This window comes from Lepus europaeus, chromosome 2, assembly GCF_033115175.1.
Source record: "Lepus europaeus isolate LE1 chromosome 2, mLepTim1.pri, whole genome shotgun sequence".
NCBI classification, from domain to species: domain Eukaryota; kingdom Metazoa; phylum Chordata; class Mammalia; order Lagomorpha; family Leporidae; genus Lepus; species Lepus europaeus.
In genome coordinates, this window is record NC_084828.1 from 130,042,269 (window position 1) to 130,063,658 (window position 21,390).

General features: G+C 42.7%; 2 protein-coding genes across 4 annotated transcripts in view; one reads left to right on the forward strand and one right to left on the reverse strand.

Moving 5' to 3' along the window:
• The window catches only part of MED12L (mediator complex subunit 12L), a 347,645-nt gene that overhangs the window by 137,029 nt on the left and 189,226 nt on the right, over nucleotides 1-21,390 (reverse strand). The window lies entirely within an intron of this gene.
• GPR87 (G protein-coupled receptor 87) lies at nucleotides 1,062-6,719 on the forward strand. The gene is made up of 2 exons (XM_062213057.1): nucleotides 1,062-1,095; nucleotides 5,677-6,719. Exons 1-2 carry the CDS (start codon nucleotides 1,062-1,064, stop codon nucleotides 6,717-6,719), a joined length of 1,077 nt encoding a protein of 358 aa, XP_062069041.1.

Here is a 21,390-nt window from a genome sequence, read left to right on the forward strand (position 1 = left end):
TGGGAAATAATGTTTTACAACATCCAACATAGCACACATAGGTGCTCTCTCCTAATCTGTATCACATGTTGCCCAGAATCTCAACCTCAGAAAACCCAAGCCATTTACAAAATCAGCCGTCAAAGTCAGGTTAATTATTCTTTCCAGTTAAATTTTCAGACTGGAATGGAATATGGCTGTCACAAAGAAATACAGGGGCTCCTATGACAAATGCTTAAATGCTATTAAATTCTCAGTGGGAATCTATGATTGAGGAAGATACTCAAATACAAGCTCATGGAAATCTGAGTCCTGGTAGGAACATTATAGAGGCTTCAGTCCAGGTCCAGAGAGGTCACGTGACTTGATGGAGGCCACACAGCTGGTTAATGTATAGCCATGACTACAGTTCCTGAGACTGTAAGACCAGGATGCTGGACCCATTTGAGTTTGTGAAACACTTACATGTGCCAGTGGTACATGTTAACCATCCCCAATTGTCTGTAAGTCCCATTATATATGAATTGTATTATAGGCACTCGGGTCAAAAACATGAAAGGATGAGTAGACACAGGGATAGTATGTCAGATGAGTTAACATTTCTGAGCACAAACTTGCAGCCAGGTTCTATTAAGCTCCTTATGCATTATCACACATAAACCTTATGACACCCTGAGGTGTTATTATCATCACTCCCATTTCAGGGGTGAACACACCAAGTTAGAGATGTTCAGTAACTTTCCCCCGGTCACACTGCAGCATCCAGATATGAACCATACACAGACCCGGTCCATGCTTCGTGGCAGGCTGCAGCAGGGACAAAAAGTACACGGTTCTTGCATGGCATTGCTGTTCACGGCCACAGAGAGTGTGTTTTCTGAATCATGGAGGCAAATACTGTTTTTAATGAAAATATCAAAATATAGTACACTCAAAATTCCTCCCAACTGTTTTTCATTTCCCACTCTTCGTTTTCTCCCCAGAAATTAAACCAGGAATACCCTACGCTGAGCCCATGCCTCCATCGTCCCCAAGTGTTTCCTGACACGCAGTTTTGCTTAACAGCACAAAACAACCAAAGAATGGGGTTCAACTTGACACTTGCAAAATTACCAGGTAAGCCACAGGCAAAGATACAAAGAAATTCTCTCATTTGATCAATGACTTATTCATGCTGTGTGACAATTAGGGGGTTTGAGTGGTCACAGAATCAACACAGCATTTAGTGTTGCCTTTCGTAAGATGTATAAACCAGCAAACATGCAAGACAGTATCACTGAGATAAACCCGAAGTTGTTATCATTTTGTTTTACGCTTTGCTTCATCTAGACATCATCTCTAAACTGACAGACAGGATTACATTAATAACATTAGAAAAAGACTTTTAAACCCAAACCAAACTAAATCCTACTTCCCCGACGGAGCCTAAACCAAGGGACACTGATGTTCCCAAGGAAGCCAAAGACAGCATCTACTAGCAACCCTACTGGGTAACTATTCAGAAAATGATCACACAAGGGCAACTGTGCCACACTAGTGACAACCTATAATTTGTGTGGCTTCATTATTTCATCCCCACCTGGCAGGTAGAGCAGTGGCTTATGTTGACACCTTCACATGTTGTGCCAAAGCGTGACACACCCCAGTGAGCAATCATGTAGCTTCACCAAAGGCAGAAGTGCCCAGGGTTCTCACTGCTCTGTCATTCGCAGTGCAACTCTGCTAGTGAGAAATAGTGGCCAGCACCTTATGTTACAGAAAGAACATCTACTAAGTAGTAGTCCCCTTTTCAAAACAATGCTGGGGAAGCACTTAGCACTTAGCGTTCAGAAAACCCAGCAAAGGGGTTATTTTTTTTTTTTTAATCCATTTTACAAAGTCATGAAGTGAAGAAACCAGCACTGTCATATAGAATTCTGTTTGTGGATGAAAATGCTCTGTATCTGCACTGGCCAATATGAAAAAAACTGCAAAGTGGCTACGGCCACTGAGGAGTTGAGTTTTTAGTTGTGCTTCGTTGTTACCTACATTTAAAGTGCCACTTTCGGTTGGTGCTCTATCCCGCCACACACTCATGCACTGCCCTAACACACACACCCAGCTGGAAGCACACACTTGCTCCTTGTACACACACTGCGACAGCACCCCTCCCCCCCCACACACCCATGCACACAACACCACCCTCATACTTAGCCCAAAGCAATTTTCTTGCAGAACCTGAGTTCATATGTTCTGTGTTAGGTTATGTCACTGTGCTTGTTATCTTAAAAGGAGCTGTGGGACAGGAAGTGGAGCAGAGAGTAACAAAAGAGTTTTTTCTCTGAATTATTATTCCATTTCAAACCCTGTGCCAAACAACACACAGAATGCCACCCTGGGAAGCAAGAAGATTGTGAGAAAATCGTCCTGGCATTGTAAAAACCGCTTTTAGTTTTTCCTAATTGAATCACCAAGCTACTGTTATTCAAAATGTTCACTAAGTTTGCTGCTGGCAGGGAAGAATATGATAGAACTGCCTAGGTGAAGAAAGTCACTCACTATTAATGTTTAATGTCCCTGTGTAGAAACATCGTATAGAAAATGTCTCTGAGGACACCCACATGTTCTGGAAAATTTGGGGGAAAAGAAGAAGGGAGCAAATGATGGAGGCACTTGGCAGAAAAGACTATGACCTAGAAATAATTCTAAAATGTTAGAGGTCTTAAAAAGGACATAGGCGATACATATTACCAAAAACACTATTTGGATTTAAAATTGTTTGCACTAAAACTTACCTTTTAATTGCATTTTCCATGACTTTTTTTGAACTTCCCTGGGACAAGTCCATCATACAAAACTCTCAATGTCAACTGTTGAGCCTTCCAGAGCAGCGCACAGCTGGCTCATCCTGCTTCTAAGGAACCATTTTTTCTTTCTCTACTACCATGTTATTTCATAAAATAACCCCTAACGGATTTTAACCACTAATTTGCTTAAGCTGCACTGTAAATGTGCAATTTGTGAATGAAGTAATAACCAGGTCCAGGCCTATCCTACTGAAATAAAAAGCACTATATTCCACAGTGTTAACCCTGTATGTCAACTAAGGAAGCAAATATTGCGAGGTGACACAATCAACAAGTTGAAACCAGACGGCCTCAAAGCCACACAGAGCAGTTCAATTATCACTGTGGAATAGGGCCACATGTGCTTCATATTTTTATTTATGAGACACAGTGTATACATGGATATTATATACACACAGTGTTAGAGAGAGACATTTTCGACATTCCGACAAGACTCTACCTTTAATAATAACCATAATTGCTAGGTAAATCATTTAGTAAGAGTGCTTATTCACATAATTAAGCTTTGGGATATTATAATGATAGAACAGCCAAACAGACGTGCCATCCTTACACGTTAGGAAGTATGGGTTCTCGCACTCCATAATGGATAAACACAGCAGAGAAGGCCAAGGCTAACAGGACAAACATCCCTGGATTACCCAACACCCTATTATGCTATGGCTAATGAACTGTTTGCACTTGGGGTAGCTTTGAAAAGCAACTCGTAAGGAACTGGTAGGGAGTGCAGCCATCATTTCAGGAGATGACAAGGCTGCACCTTGTCAGCCTGGTTCCCTCAGCCAGGCCTTTCTCATTCTTATTCAAACTTACTTGTCCTTTCTTTACTTCCCTAAAGTAAACTTACTACCCTGCATAAGATCAAAGTGACAGTTAATTTTTTAAATTGGCTAAAATAATTCAAGTAAGTATCTCAACTCAGTTAAAACAGAACATCTTTAAAAAGCATCAAATGGCATTGATACTAATTTGGATCTCCGGGTGCAGAGAAACTGCACTCCTCCTTTAAATCAAAATGGGTCAGAATGATGCTGTTCAAGAAAATATTTGAAACTGGAAGCAGTGACACAGACGGCAGCTGAACCAGGTATTTTTAAACTTATAAAGATTAATAACACCATGGGCCTCAGAACAGGCTAGTCCAGGTATAAATTACTAGCCTGCATAAGACACAGTTAGGCCAGGAAAACCAGTTTTTAAAAACACGTAGACCCAGGAATAAAAGGGAAAGAGTTAGAAAGAAGAAATGGTTACACAGGAAGAGCCTGCATTTAAATTTGGGGCAGCAATTAAAGAACCTACTTTCGGATTATAATCCTCAAAAGTGTCTTTTCTGTTTGATTTCTTCAAACAAGGGAAGCAAAATATATACTCTACTGCCTGCCACGGAGGGAAGTGAGGGGTAAATTCATAGTTACCTGTGATCCCAAATCATTCCAAAACAAAACAGTCAATGTTCCTGTGTCAGCAGGAGGGAAAGACCCAGACGTGATCTTCCCTCTTGACCTTTCGTCCAAAATGTGGATTTGTAAATTGTGTGAGTTCAGGTGTTCCAACACCCGGATGGCCACGAGATGTACTGGGGCCAACGGTTTCATGGGAGCATGGAGAGACAGGGGTTAGAAGGCTGAGGGAGGACGAGTCAGACTCCAGGGCAGCCTGAAGAGGGTTTACCTAGACTGAGAAGTAGTCCACCTTTGCCAGCAGCAGCCCTGTCAGGGGATCCCTACCAGGCTCGCGTATGGGCTGGAGCTGGGCACACAAGCGTGGTTTCACCAAAAAGTGGTAACGGATCCAGAGCACAGAGCTGGGCATCCGGACCTCACGGTCCACACAGGAGACCCGACAGTCCATTCATGTGTAACAAGTGCTCGTCAATCATGGGATAGGTCTTTAATAGGATGAACTAAAAAACCCCAAGAAAGCAAAAGGCTTTAAAAAGATTCACATAACAAACACAGTTAAGTATAATCTAGCTTTGTAAATAAGAAAAGCATCCCAGCCTGCAATTATTTTGAACAGGTTGTGCTCCTTGGTGACAGACTTAAATACTAAGAATGAGAAAACAATCAGCATTTTTTTTCTCACTGAACTATAGAGAAACACACATTCGTGGTTATTCTTTATGAACATATTTTAATGAAAAATACACAAGATGCTGTATAAATACTCATGGTCATCATTCATCATTCACACCTACCTACAACTAAAAATCAGCAATCTAGATGCCCTCCTCCCCAAGATATATTTTTTTTCCTATTACTTTGGAAAGCATATCTTCTATTTCTTTAAAAGAAAACTGCCAAGATATTGTATTTCTATTACCAAAGGATCTTAAGTACCATAAGAAAATAATGGGCAAAAAATTCACAATCTCCCATTAGAGGTACTCCTTTGATGATTAAAAAGCTTAAAACTGACAGAGGAAAAAAAGATATATTCAAAGAATATGGGAAAAAAAAAAACCTACACTGAAATAATCATTATGTTCTATTTTCACTGAAGGAAATTTCAATTATCTGTTATTGATTGTGTCAATTCCATTTGTAGTGACATCAAACAGTAAATTAAGACCCAGGATGATTAACACTGGTCTATCTAGTTTCCGAAGGTTGGCACAGGGTATCAGAGAGATGACTTCTTAAGCAAGGATATCAGTCTGGAGCCGGGGGCCATGGGGAGGGAAGGTGTCAACTTCTCAACCACTAGAAACACTGGCAGTGTCCTAAATTGATTCTTTTTGTTGCTTCTGCATCTTGAAACTCACCCAAAATAACAAGCATTCTGCCAGCCAGTGGGGGAGTCTGGTGGCCTGTGGAGTATGCATAACATCTCCCCTCTTCTCCAACAGATACTGAGCTGCACAGCCAAGGGAGCCCCACCCCAAGTAACGTGAGTGAAAAGCCGGGAGAGAACAGCACCGTTCACAATGAGTTCAACACCATCGTCTTGCCAGTGCTTTACCTCATTATATTTGTGGCAAGCATATTGCTGAATGGTCTAGCAGTGTGGATCTTCTTCCACATTAGGAATAAAACCAGCTTCATATTTTATCTGAAAAACATAGTGGTTGCTGACCTCATCATGACACTGACATTTCCATTTCGAATAGTCCATGACGCAGGATTTGGACCTTGGTACTTCAAGTCTGTCCTCTGCAGATACACTTCCGTCTTGTTTTACGCAAACATGTACACTTCCATTGTGTTTCTTGGGCTGATAAGCATCGACCGCTATCTGAAGGTGGTAAAACCATTTGGGGACTCTCGTATGTACAGCATAACCTTTACGAAGGTTTTATCTGTCTGTGTTTGGGTGATCATGGCTGTTCTGTCCTTACCAAACATCATACTAACAAACGGACAACCAACTAAGGAAAACATTCATGACTGCATGAAACTTAAAAGTTCCTTAGGAGTCAAATGGCATAAGGCAGTCGTCTATGTGAACAGCTGCTTGTTCGTGGCCGTCCTTGTGATCCTGATCGGATGCTACATTGCCATATCCAGGTACATCCACAAATCCAGCAGGCAATTCATCAGTCAGTCAAGCCGAAAGCGAAAGCACAACCAGAGCATTAGGGTGGTTGTGGCCGTGTTTTTTACCTGCTTTCTACCATATCACTTGTGCAGAATTCCTTTCACTTTCAGCCACTTGGACAGACTTTTAGACGAATCTGCACACAAAATCCTGTATTACTGCAAAGAAATGACACTTTTCTTATCTGCATGCAACGTGTGCCTGGATCCAATAATTTACTTTTTCATGTGTAGGTCATTTTCAAGAAGGTTATTCAAGAAATCGAATATCAGAACCAGAAGCGAAAGCATCAGATCCCTGCAAAGTGTCAGAAGATCGGAAGTCCGTATATATTACGATTATACTGACGTATAAGGATAAGCAGCCAACAGGCCTTCTCTTGTTTGTCAGAATCAATGTGTACAAAGTGTAAATAAAATATTTCTTTTCATTACCCTTGCTTGAACTCCTCAAAATATGAATTTATAAAGGCATTAAAGGACAGGTGCTTGGTACAACAATTAAGTTGCCACTTGGGACACCCACCCCCTATAAAAGAGTTTGTGGTTCAAGTCCTGGCTACTCCACTTCCAATCCAGCTTCCTGCCGAAGTGCATCTGAGAAGCAGCTGGTGATGGTTCGAGTACTTGGGGGCCTGCCACCCAGCTGGGAAACCCAGAATGCATTCTGGGCTGCTGACTTCATAGCTCAGTAATAGCTGTTGTGGGCATCTGGGGAATGAACCAGTGAGTGGAAGAGATATGTGTGTGGGGGGAGGTATGTGTGCGCCTTTGAAATCAACTAATTAAAAAAAGAGAGAGAGACATGAAAACAAGTGTTTATTAGAAAAAGAAATTAAAATGGTATGTTACTTGGGCATAATTTGGAACCAAGAAAAACACTAAGGCATAGCAAAAAGTGACACAAACAAGAGCTATGATACATGGCCGCACGGCAGGCTTCATGGCTGAAAGTTTAAGGTACAGAGTGAAGGGGCAGGAAGAACTACAGAAATATTAGTGTACTGCAAATGTCCTCCAAGACACCTGCTGCTCTGAAGCCACCTATGCAGAGGGTATTAACACAGGGTACGAAGCCTTGAGGTTCAAGATTTGGAAAACAAAATGTCATTTTCAACATAATTCATGTGCTATGAATATAAATGAGTAAACACTGATTACCAGGTCTTCTGTTATCTCATCTAAAACTATCTAAGGTCTTTAGCCATTGAGCACCTGCTGTATTTATCAAGATCTTCACACGTAAGAAAAGTTTGAGTGGCAGGCAGTGGTTGGAGAAGAGGAGGCTCAGCTACGTTTTTAAGCAATGTATTGGAAATGTTGAATGCAGCTAACTTCAAGCAAGTAATTTCAGAAAAAAAAAGTGTGTAATTAACAAGAGAAGTAGATTTTGGACACAGTACTCTGAAGTTACATTTGTTATCATTGTACCCTTACAATGCATTACAATTCTTACACGCTAAGGGTGCAGAAGAAACAATGGAAGCTTGGCTAATAATCAAGTATATATAGTTCACCAAATGGTCATTTAACACTGTTTTAGAAAAACCATTAGTAAAATGGCCTTCCCTTGATGTCCCACCTTTAACAGAGCTATTACTAGTTTAAAAAATATAACTGTAAGATGAAGTAAGTCAAAAAGTACAATAACCTTCTAAATTCTAGAAAGTTCTCTGCTATAAAAACCTTTGGACTGCCTTCTTTTTCAAAGCCATCCGCTGTGCGGGCCGTGATGAAGTGCCTGGCCTATTCCTAACACTGTCCCAAGAGCAGGAGAGACACTAACGGGGGAAGAGCAGTGAAGGCATGTTTGCTGACAAAGACGATTTAATGGTTAAGAAAGACAAGCCACACACATGGACAAAATAGTATCACATTTCATTTAGACTTTTCTAGGTCTACAGATTGCTAAGAAGTGGAAGTGAGCACAAATGAGAGCACAAGAATAACAGCCCAACAACTACTGCCACCATCAGCTGGGAGAATAGGAGCCAGGAATGATGAAGTGTCTAGGGAATACGTCAGGTATGGCAGCAGGGTTGGTGGCAAAGGGGCTGAAGAACTATCTGAGGGCATCTATCAAAATCTCTAACTGCCCATCAAGATTTCAATTCTATAAATGCAATGTGCACTAATGCACGTGGATTTATATGCACCTCTCTTGGCCACATACATAGCTCCATCCACCCCATCCCTGTGACACCGGCTAGATTAAGATGGCCACAGTTTAGATCACCCAAAGAGAAAGATTAATTCCTTCTTCTGCCTTCCCCACATAGTCCAGGTGAGTTACAGCCATAATGCATAAGGAGGAGCAATGTCAGAAGTGGGAAAGTGCAGTACAACGCATCCTAGCCCTTCCCTGCGCTGTTTTTCTCTACCACATCACCGCTCCCAGTCAAGACTTTCAAAAACAGTATTACCCACGTCACTGTATATTTACCAAAGACTAAGAAACGACGCTCTTTAGTAACTTCCCTGGCTCCACTCAGCCCTCCTGAGTTCACTAAGTCTTTCTCCGCACCAGATCTCATTTCATCATCTAGGTTAGGTCTTCACTCTAAAAAGGTCTTTAAAATACTTTAAATCTAATTTCAATGTTTCTAAAATTGGATTTCTGTAGTTATTGAGCACATTTATGTGATGGTGGCTTTATTTTCTCTAAAATGATGTTATTAAATCAATGGGACATTTTAAAACACTGGCTTAGAAAAATTATTCCCATTTTTTAGAAAGTCATGTGACAAAAAACATCATAACAACACTGCTTGAACCTTATATGAATGCCCGCATTGTGGTCGGAACAATAATTTATCCACGACAAGAAAGAATAAATCACTCACACAAGTGAAAGACCATAAATAGGAATAGCATAAAATACAGTGCTATTGACAGACACTAACAAATACTCCATTAAAAGTGTAAAGACGAATCCTGAGTGACTTTTTTTTTTTTTCAAATAAATTGATAATTCACAAATAATCTGAAATCTAAAATCTCTTATGTAAGGCCTCTGGAGTATAGTTAATATTTCAAAATCCTCCCAGTGGCAAGAAACACCATGTTTATTCTCCCTTATATTCAGAAGAGAAACACGTGCATAGAGCTTCCCAAAGGAAATCTTTCTACCTTTCATAAAACTGACATTCAGAGAATCTGATCTTGTAGAAAGTCTCTCAACTACCTTATAAATACTTTATTGTCATTTCCAAAAAACATGCCAGGATTTTATTTCTTTGCTAAGCTTGAAGGGAATAAATAGTGCCTAGGAAAATGCAGAAATTTAGATAAAATACTGGAGGCAAACTTGAGGTCTGTTTGTACATGCAAGTGTATACAGGAGAGTAGAGCTGAAGCACAAAGAAATTTTGTGATCATGATGGAGAAATGTAATAAACTAGGAAAAAAATAAAGTTAAGAAAACAATGGGGGCTGACATCATGGCATGGCAGGTTAAGTTGCCACCTGTGAAACCAGTACCCCATATGGGCGCAGGTTCCAGTCCTAAGTCTCCATGTCCAATCCAGCTCCCTGCTAATGCACCTGGGAGAGCAGCAGATAATGGCCCAAGTACTTGGCCCCTGCACCCACGTGAGAGAACCAAGAAGATGCTCTTGGTTCCTTGTTCCTGGCTCCTGGCTTCAGACAGGACGGCTCCAGCCATTTAGGAAGTAAACCAGCAATCGAAGATCTCTCTTTGTGTCTCTCCCGCTCTTTCTCTAACTCTGCCTTTCAAATAAATAAATATTTTTTTAAAAAGAAAAAGGGGGAAAAAGGTAAAATAAAGCTTGGGGACCACTTAAATCTTGTAAATAAAGCTTTTTCCAGGAAAGAAAAAAAAAAAAAAAAAAAACCAAGAATCCAACTATCAATAAATACTTCGTGAGCACATACCATGGAAAGACAGTGTACTCACCATGATATATAAAATAACTTTGCAGATCCCTAGTTGATGTCTAAAAGTAAGTACTTAAGATGAAACATTTTCAGATTTCAACATAATACAAGCATTTGGTAGATACAGAATTTAGCATACAATGTAGCTCTGTACCACCACCTAGTGGTAGAATTCATAAAGCAGGTAAAGAAAATGTCATTTCTATCTAATTGAGAAAAAATGGTCAGACTATCAACAACACAGTCTATCCCTTTGCTGCAAATTTCATTTAGATGCCTTTAATGCTAACATATACAAAGGCACAACCTGGAGCTGTCTAGAGCAATGCGAGATGGAAATGTTTGAAAAGAATTATTAACACCTACAAAAGTTACCACACAGATGTAAAAAGAGCAAAAAGTAAAAATCATACCTGGGTATCAGAGGGAAATGCTACAAATATTGAGCTCCCCTTCCTAATACTTGGCACACAGGAATGTTAAAAACAATGTATGACATATGTGTGGTTTCAAAAGGAAACTATAATCGTTAAAATCGAAGAGTGAGGAATGAGACTGTCAAATAAAATTTCCCATCAACGCATCAAGAAACTCATAAGATTTAAGTGGTAATATTCACCTTGAATGCACTTAAACTCTTAGAAACCACAATGAAAAAGCACTCATCTAAAATAATAAAAATCATTAAATGTGGCTGGCTGTTAGACCACACGTACCTTTTTCTCCTCGTCTAGAAACTCAAGATACGGAACTAAACTGGAAATCCTGTTATTTCATGAAGTTTTCTAAGCACTTAATGGGTAAGCTGACCGATTCCTTGATGAGTTACGTAGAAGACCTGTGACTGTCATTTGGACAGTCGCTAAGGAGCTGGGAGAATTGAGGCCCATGTTTCATGAAGTCCACCCCAGTTATTGGACAATGGTGGATGAGATTGTCACCAGGTTTCCTGGAGAGCTAGCAGTGAAGTTAGTATTTTGTGCCATTACTTAGTTAACATAATGTAGTAGGTAATATTTGAATCATGTTTCTGGGAGACTGGTGTTATAACAATACTCCAACTACACATATGTCAGAAATGTGAACTCAAGGACTGTCCATCAGTACATTCATTATCATAATCATTATATTTTGAGAGGAAAATCTACCGTAAAATGATACGTAATGAAGTCCACAAATACTTAGGTGCAACGTTTTGAAAAGTCATCATTCATTCAACACGAAGTAGTCAAATGCTTGCAATTTATACACAGTAAAGTGAATTTCACAGACACAAATACAACTTGTGACCCAAATGCCACTTATATTATCATCATTGTTAAAGTGGCTTTCTAAAATGAATAACTCTTCATAAGCTTCCAAAATAAAACAAAGTATTTACTAGGAACTAGCTACATTCCTGTAAAACCATGGTCTAAATAAAACCAGGCAAAAAATAACATGCTATGTGTAAAACAGGGAGAGACGTTGATAAACAGGTCAGCCCTTGGTGGAAATGCTTAACGGCTGCTCCCATGGGAAAAGTCTTCACTGTGCAAAACAGCCTCATACTCTTCAAGACAACAAGCACCCATGGCCCCAGTCACCAAACACTGGGACAACAAATACCCAGAATCTGACAAAACACCGTTGAGGTAGCAACGCCCTTCTGAGAGCCCTGATCTAAATTACAGAACTATGTGTGGACAGAGAGAAGAATACACCCAAGGTTTCAAGCAATAGAAACCCAGGCTTCCTGAACCATGTGCAGAGGGATACAATAGTAACAAATTAATAGATAATATGGCAAAGTTTCTCATCCCCTCTTCTGCATAGTAAAAAAAAAACTGTAAAAAGCAGCCAGCTGATGATTTCTATGAAGTCTATATTCATGCTTCACACAAAGAACACCACACTGAAGTTCCACATTTGCTTTAAATTCTATTTGAAATACAGCTTTGCAGGTGTAAATACAGACATACCAAAATCGGTATCTCCCAGAGACTCCTGAAGAGACAAGTTAAAAAGATAACAATAATGATAAAATCTTACATAGTGTTCATTAGACACTGTCCCAAGCACTTTGCACAATAAACTTGTTCATTTCTACAACACCCCTACGAAGTAGGTATCCTATTAACTCATTTTTCAGATGAAGAAAGTGAGCCACATAGAAGTAGGGGCACAAGGCTGGGCAGTGAAGTGCCCGATGGTAGCAGGTGGTAACGCCAGTGAGTCTGAGTGTCAAGTGCATGCTGCAACCAGGACCCCATCTTGTTTTCTCCCCACACCCATCCAAAGACAGAACCCACCCTTGAAATCAGGTAACAGCATCACCACCCAGCCAGGCACTGAATTGGGAATCAGAGAATCCTTAGGAATCCTTTCTCTCATCCTATACCCCACTCCTTCCATCATCACCATTCACTACACTACACCAGACCCTGCCAATCCATCAGCCTGAAATGGACAAACCAGTCTCTGCTCAGCGTGGCCCTGCCCCTGGCCAAGCTCAGCCCCGGTGAGAGACTGCGATCTCCTGAGTGAGCAAGGATCCTGGAGTGGTCAGAACTGGATCTCAGCAGCATCAGGATTTGTAACGGAGAGCACTACTACTGGAAGCCTTGATTTCTCAGTCCTCCCCAGTCTCTTGAATACTCTGTTCTAATGCATAACCATGAACGGTGATTTCCTAAAGAAATAAAAACAGTTAATATCTGCTGAGCTCTCCCTACACTCTAGTGCTTGTTCTTAGCACCCAAGCTGAACAATCCATATAATGCCCCCAACCAACACTTGGGGAGGAACTAAAGATGAAAACTACCTTCCCCCAGGTCATAAAGGTAACTGAAGCAGTTCGTGGGGTCCACAAGCAGGCAACATGGCTCCAGAGGCCCGGATTTTCACCACAGCTCAGTACTGGAATGAAATGTATTCCTCAAAGTGTTACTCATAATTACCAAAAGCCTGCTGATTATCTAAGTTGCAAAGTGCAATGAACACAAATAGACTTCATCAACACTGTGAATAAGACTTGGAAAGCTCTCCCAATTAGACCTCAGGATTTAATACACATTACAGAGAACACACAATATTAAGAGAAAATCAAGTTGAGCTAATAAATCATGTATTTTCTAATCATTTTATTCTCTTATCATTGGAATGACCAAGAGATTTACTGTTAAAACCCAGACAGTTCTTTCATTTCAACTTTTGAGTATGTTTATTTATTTATTAGATTATTTAAGCTATACAAACTTCATGTATTTCATACACACAGATTTAGGAACACAGTGAAACTTCCCACCCTTCCCTTCCTCCCTCCCACCCATGCTCCAACCCTTCCTCCTCTTACCTCTCCCATTCCCAGACACTTTTGAGAATGAAAGTGTCACTGCCTGACCCGGCACAGCCAGTGCAAAGGGGAGCAAGTATGGACCAATAAGACATAAGGCCCCTACACTCACAGCACACATGAAACTGCATTTCCTGGTAGAAACAAACAGTTCTGGATCAGAGAAAAGAACACAATGACTCTAAGAAGCCCACACCATGCAGCTTCTTCCCTCTGGCCACCACAAAGCTGTGAGCCCCTGGATGCCAGATTAGCAGCCACTCTGCAAACACACCGAATGGATGTTGCCTGGGACTGTGGATAAACGGTTTTTCTAAGTATTGCTTGTTGCATGCAATTTTGCTTAATGCCACAAGAAAGAACACAGCCCACCCAAACTGAACGTTTTCCTTTGCTCTCGCTTCCTGAAGGAATACACGATCTAAATTCTAATTTATATTCTTTGTCTCCTCCAAAGCAAACCCTTCACCAATAATGCTATTACCTGTAGGCACCAAAATTATGCTCAGTGTGATTTCAAGAGCTCCCTTGGAGATGGAGGCTGCACTTGCCCTTCTATTCTAAAGCTCAGGCTCCCGTGGAGATGACCCCTAAAAACCAGGAAGCAGAGCCCCGGGAGGGCACAGGCATCCTCTAGAGCCAACAGAGGGGTCAGATTAGCACCATCTACAATGAGTCTCCGATTCTCCTGAGATAGGCTATAGGGGTTCAGCCTGCCAACTAGCACAGAGGATCTGAATTAATCCTGTCCAGATCCAAGTCAAAGCAGCTCAGCACAGCTCTTTGCTGACACGGACAGAAATCCATCCTTTTGGCTAGGTCAGATAAGCGTGACCACACGTCTTCATCCAACCCACCTGTCTTAGTTCCTCCTGCCTGCTGCTATAACAGAGCGCCGGAGGCTGAGTGAGTCACACACAGCACACATTCACTGCTCACAGCTCTGGATGCTGTCAAGTCTGGGATTGAGGCCCAGGCAGACTCTATGTGGGGGTGCCTCTTTCCTGTGTCCTCACACAGTGGAAGGGCAAAAGGGCCTCGTGTTTAAGGACACTAACCCCATTCCCAAAGGCCCCACCATCCTGACCTCACCACCTCTTCACTGTGGCTTAGATTGGGCTATGAGTTTTGCAGGCACATGACACAGCACCACTTTATGGACCCTGGGACACGGAGCAACGGACAAAACCAACCATGCAACTGCTTTTGCAAGCTCCGCTCAGAGACTACATCCTGGGACCTTCCGGAAAACAGCTCATGGAAAGCTGGCCTCTAAACTCACAGTATACAAAAGGGCCTAAGAATAGCCAGTGTGGGGGCCAACGCTGTGGTGTAAGAGGTTAAGCACCTGCCTGTAGTGCTGGCATCCCATACAGGCACTGGTTCGGGTCCTGGTTGCCCCACTTCTGCTCCAACTCCCTGCTGATGGCCTGGGAAAGCAGTGGAAGATGGCCCAAGTGTTTGGGCCTCTAGTACCTGCATAGGCAACCCGGAGGAAGCTGCTGGCTTTGAAAGGGCTCAGCTCCAGCTGCTGCAGCCATTTGGGGGAGTTGAACAAGCAGATGGAAGACCTCTCTCTGTAACTCTGCCTCTCAAGTAAATAATTAAATCTTAAAAATAAAATAGTAACTGTTGTGCTCAAGTTATCAACTAGAGAGATGTGCAGCTGTCTATAGCATGAAGTTCTGAAAAACATGGAATTTCCCAGTCAGGCTACCAAACAAATTAAATAACCAAGGATAACTCCCCAACTTTCCCACGACCTGGAACTAGAAGCAAGGGTGCTTGGCTCATAGTTTGCTCAGTAGAGAAGATGTCTGATTCTACATAACTTCGGGTGGTGCTCACTCGTGAGGTGGGACAAAGACCGGCATGTGATCGCCCACAGCGTTTTGACTTCAGTTAACCCTGAGCCATGTCCCCAGAAGTCTCACGACCTCAGTTCCCATCCCCTGAACTCTGCCCCTCCCACACACCACCACAGCAGGGGCAAAGCAGCCTCTGTCAGTCGATCAGGACAACTCTGGGAAAGTTCTGCCGTCAAGTGTTTCCCTCCATCTCCCAAAGCTCACTGACCTTCCAGGGTCCGTTTTCCTGGCTTGTTCTATCATTTACTAAAATGTCGGGTGGTTAGAGCACTCAGTAAAAGTCTCATAAAGCAGTTCGTCCTCCCCCGAGTTACCTGTCTCAGGTTGAGTCATTATGCATCTCGGGGGTTCAGATACTTAAAAAACAGGCTGCAAAGTGGGAAGACATGAGTGATTAGCATTGATTAATGCACTGGGCCAAGATTACTTAAAACTCCCACTGTGTTCAGGTTCAGTCCATCACCTCCGTTATCTTTACCTACAGAACCACAGCACCCAGCTGGGGGTTTCTGCAGCTCCCTCCTACTCTGAGTCCACACTCACTCAACAAGCATTTCTGCACACCTAGCAGACACTGGAAAGCCCAAAACAAAGATGCCAGCAAATCAGCCACCGCCCCTTGTGGTCAGGCATGATATAGAGTTACAGGCCACGCCAGAAAGCCATGGACAACACAGAGGCATCAGGGACACGTCCCAATTCTGCAACAGGGGAGAAAAGGCTAGGGAGTGCGGACACGAGCGGAATGAAGATGATGAGAAAGAACACAGTTCTAAGCACTGAGAACGAAAAGGGAACTACTGCCTTCTGCTCCCCTTGCATCTCTCCCCAAAAGCACGGCCAGAAGAGGAAATGCGTGCACAGCAGTTTTAGCTTTTGTAACACGCTTCTGAATTTTGATTCTCAGCTAAGAATTCCTGCTAATTCTCAAGGGTGTAAACCTATAGCAAAGAAGATCTGTGTGAGCACTGCAACTAACTGGAATTAGTCAATTCAGGACTCAATACTGGCAACCTGCAACTGGTTGAGGTTTTGTGAATTATTTAATAAGCTATGTAAATGTTGCACACATTATTGTATAAAGTCACTACGCTCAATCTGCCAGAAGGTGGCGATATTGCACCAGACATCTGTTCCTCCATTATAATTCTGGGATTAAGGAAGTGAACAATTCCCAGTGAATTCCCCTGTCATTCATTGAGGTTTATTTTATTTATTTATTTTTTTGACAGAGAGAGAGAGAGAGAGAGAGAGAGAGAGAGAGAGAGAGAGAGAAAGGTCTTCCTTTTTCCGTTGGTTCACCCTCCAAGTGGCCACTATGGCAGGTGCTGTGCCGATCCTAAGCCAGGAGACAGGTGCTTCCTCCTGGTCTCCCATGTGGGTGCAGGGCCCAAGGACCTGGAAGAGGAGCAACCGGGACAGAATCCGGTGCCCCGACTGACTAGAACCCGGGGTGCCAGCACCGCAGGCGGAGGATTAGCCTAGTGAGCTGCAGCGCCAGCCCCTCATTGAGGTTTTAAAAGAGACATTATTTTTTTTAAAGTTTTATTTATTTATTTGAGAGGCAGAGTTACAGACAAAGAGAGACAAAGATCTTCCACCTGCTGGTTCACTTCCCAAATGGCCACAACGGCCAGAGCTGAACCCTGCAGAAGTCAGGAGCTTCCTCTGGGGGCCTAAGCACTTGGGACATCTTCCACTGCCTTCTCAGGCCATAACAGAGAGCTGGATCATAAGAAAAGCAGTCGGGACACAAACCAGTGCCCCTACAGGATGCCGACGCCACAGGTAGAAGCTTAGCCTATTATGCCACAGCATCAGCCCCTAAAGAGACATTATTTTGCAATGCAGTGGCTTATATGTTTAAATGACACAATGTCTGCCCTCTTCCTGCCCTATTCCAAATCAAGGAACTGACCTGCACAGCATTCAAAGCCTCAGGAAGGCAAACACAAAAAGGCAGAGCGCATGCATACCCCCATGCTATACACTTATCTAAAGCTTGTCTTCAATTCCTTTTAACAACACACAAAAACTTAATGGCATACTGAATTATGAAATGTTCAGCATGTCATTTAAGATTTCCCACATTACGCTGACTTTCCTACCATCACACCTCTCCCCGTGTCATTCCTTTAATCCTAGACTGACTTTCACTGCCTTCTAGCAACAGAAGAGCCTTCCAACGAGAAGCACGAAAGAAGCCAGCTCCTTCACAGATCCTGGAGGGAAATTTCCAAACCCACTTCCTTTAAATATCTTTCCACTTTTATGTAATGTTTATCTTGGGCTTTGTACTAAAATCCTCTACATTCTTAACCCAGTCTATTTCTCAGCATCCAGTGAGATCCTGTCTCCAACCATGACCCCCAACACATACAAACACACCCATGATTATAAATCACTTGCTAGCAAAGCCTTTTGGGATTTTTTAAATGCTTTAATTTTTAATTTATTTATTTGGTTATCAGAGAGAGAAAGACAGAGACCTCCCATTATACTGATTCACTCCCATGTGCCCATAAGCTGGGAGCCAGGAACTCAATCTAGGTCTCCAATGTGGGTGGCAGGAACCCAATTACTTGAGCTGTCAGCGGCTGCCTCCTGGGGTCTGCACTGGCAGGAAGCTGGCGGGGGGGGGGGGGGGGGGTTGGGGGAGGTGGAGGGAGCACTATGATATGAGACACTGGACCTTAACTTCTGGGTTAAACACCCCAAAACATTTTTTAAAAGTTTTAAAAATTATATAATCCAGGGACCAGCACTGTGGTGTAGTGGGTAAGGTCACCGCCTGCAGTGCCGGCATCCCATATGGGCGCCAGTTCATGTCCTGGATGCTCTACTTCTGATCCAGCTCTCTGCTAGGGCTTGGGAAAGCAGTGGAAGATGGTCCAAATCCTTGGGCCCCTGCACCCACATGGGAGACCTGGAGGAGACACCTGGCTTCAGATCTGCACAGCTCTAGCAATTGCAGCCAACCGGAGAGATAGAAGACCCCTCTTTCTCTGCCTCTCCTCTCTCTAACTCTTTCAAGTAAATAAATCTTTAAAAAAAAAAAAATGTAACCCAGCAAATAGTGGCTATCATTAATAATATATCCATTGAAGATGTTCATATTTATCTGAACATCAGTAGGGACTGATTTAATAAATTGTAGAATACTACCATGCTATGAAAAAGAAAAGGATCTATCTAGGCAGGCTTCACATGAACAAGTCTCCACAGCGGCAAGTGGGGACAAAGCAAAGCGCACTGGTGTCTTACTGGTGGTTCAATGAAGCAACCACGGACAAGCTGGGATACAACAGTTAACAAATTCTTTTTGTTGTTTTTGAACTCACTTGTTATAAATAAATGAGATTTCAAAATATGTAATGTTAAGAATCATGCAGAGTTGAATTTTTGGATGAGGTACAAAATTGGACATTTATGGAATCAAGATGTAAGAAAGCTAGCTTTTATGGGCAGTTGGTGACAGGCTAGATGGAAACTAGCTGGAAACAATAACAGACGTATTTTGGGATTACATGTGTCAACCTCGCTCTGTTTGTAGGATGAATACACAAGGGATGTTTATATATAACCAGTCTTAATACTAACAAAGCAGGATTCTGCCTGGAAATGGCACTGAAGAAAGGAAATGTGTCGTGCTTGTGAATGTGTGGGGTGGGCTGGGGGTGGCAATCACAGCAGGGATGTGTGGGAGCTTCTGGGAAAAAAACTTAATCTGGATGCAATCCCACAGTACCTTCATCTCAGAATTCCACAGAAGGAAACAGGAATGTGGTGAGAACATGGAACACTTCAGCATAAACCAAAACAGCATAGGAGCCGCCACTATGACGTAGCAGCTAAAGCCACCGCCTGCAGTGCCGGCATCCCATACAGGTGCCGGTTCAAGCCCGGGCTGCTCCACTTTGATCCAGCTCCCTGCTAATGCGCTGAGGAGCAGCGGAAGACGGTGCAAGGGCACGGACCTCTGCACAAATGTGGGAGACCCAAAAAGAGCTCCTGGCTTCTTGCTTCAGCCTGGCCCCACTCTGGCCGTTAAGGCCATTTGGAGAATGAAGCAGTGGATGGAGGGTCTCTGTCTCTCCCTCTCTCTGTAACTCTGTCTTTGAAATAAATAAATCTTAAAACAAACAAAAAAAAAAAATCAGAATGCCACACATGAAAGGGAAACAAATATTGACTATTTTAGCTTTGCCTTTTTTTCCTTTTTTGATGTAAGAATCTTGAAAGCAGGGATGTCTTCTCTTACTTTTCATTCCGCTATTAAATTTTTCATAGTATGCCTTCTGTCTCGTATTGAATCAAGCCCAGTTATTTGTGTTGCTAAATTTCATAATATCTAATATCAAAAATACATGAAGATATAACCAATAAATACTGTTTACCAAGCTAAAATATTTTTTCAAACATTAATCAGATACATATCGGTAATTCTATCAGAGAAAAATATGGTCAAGCACATTTAAGTACATCTACAAAATACCCAGCCTAAATCTTACGGAAAACCAGAATGGCAACAGGGCAGATCTAAGTCCTGCGTGGAAAGGTTTCTGAATCGATCACAATATGCCCCCATTTCCACAAGCTCCACACTGGAGGATGGCTGGGACCTAGATGAAGGCGTGAGCCGCTTAGACAAGGAAGATTTACTGCTAGGGCTTCCAGGCTAAGAGGAGACAATGACATAAGATAACGCAAGAACAAACATCGCACCCATTAACATTGGTAGGAAAAACTGATGGGGCTGGGGGCACGGAGCACACTGAAACACGAAGGTCCCAGAAGTGAGACATCACTTTGCTTGTGATGTGAGCTCCATTTGCTCTGTGTCCCTCCTCCTTGGGCTTCACCCATCTGTGGCTCTTTCAGCCATCCTGTGCCCCTAGGTCTGTGACACTTGCTCATTAACACTACTCTATTATCACCTGGACCATTAACATTTCTGTTCTCAGGGCACAAGTCCCCATGGGTGTTCCACGCCACTTGTAACAGACAAGTAACCAGTAAGGGTCTAGCACTTGGAGAGATCTGAACAAACAAAACAGGCTGAGAGGCAGAGCATCTGTCTGGAGGGTCGAAGTTCCTCCAGGAGTGAGGACAGAAACAGTGTAACAGAGAAGGGCAGGGACACTCAAACCTGACTCCAGCCAGAAACAAAACGATTCTGATTTAGTTCCTTCAAAGTAGGGTCTTGGAATCTTAATTGAAAAAGTTTCCCAAGTGATGACGGTGGCTCACCCGGGATGCAAACCACAGCCTTAAAGGAGCCAGAAGGAACTACTGCACAGTATCCAGGTGAGCAGGGGCACGGCGGACCATGCAGAGGCCACTGGGAGAGGCAGCAGCTCCATGTTTCTGGCTTAAAAGCACTCCCAAACAAAGAAGAAAAACCACAAGACCTACTCTTGCCCTGCTATCAATCAAGTCCTATGGGCAAACACTCTACTAACACTATCTCTCTCCAGACACACATCTTAACAACACCCGGTAGTTCCTCTTGCACACTTCCACATTTATCTTCCCCCATTCCAAGGCAAGCACAGCCTAACTGCTGACTCCTCCAGTTGTCGTGGCTTCTACCATCACTGCCACCCGCACCACTTCACCTGCTGGGCCTCACTCTCTTTACACATCTCATCTCAGGTAGAATTTTACCTGCACACATGATCAATCAGTAATTCTGAATGAGAAAAGACCCTTCCCGCAGTGTTCCAGAAGAATGTTCTAGTCCACCTGACTTTCAGGTGTTTGAAGAAGCCATGAATCAGTGGTCACAGTCTGGTTCTAAGAAACAATTGGACTAGAGAAGGAAGCTAAACTCAATCTAAAGAAAATCCCACGGTCCAGTCCTGCCCCCTTCTGGTAACTTAGTTACACCTCGTGAGGCCCGATTTTCTCATCTGTAAAAATAGGAA

Excerpts from the sequence above, each read along its gene's own strand:
- GPR87 (XM_062213057.1), top strand. The coding sequence starts at position 1,062 with ATGGGGTTCAACTTGACACTTGCAAAATTACCAG. Across the intron at positions 1,096-5,676 it reads GACACTTGCAAAATTACCAG|ATACTGAGCTGCACAGCCAA; the intron begins GTAAGCCACAGG and ends CTTCTCCAACAG.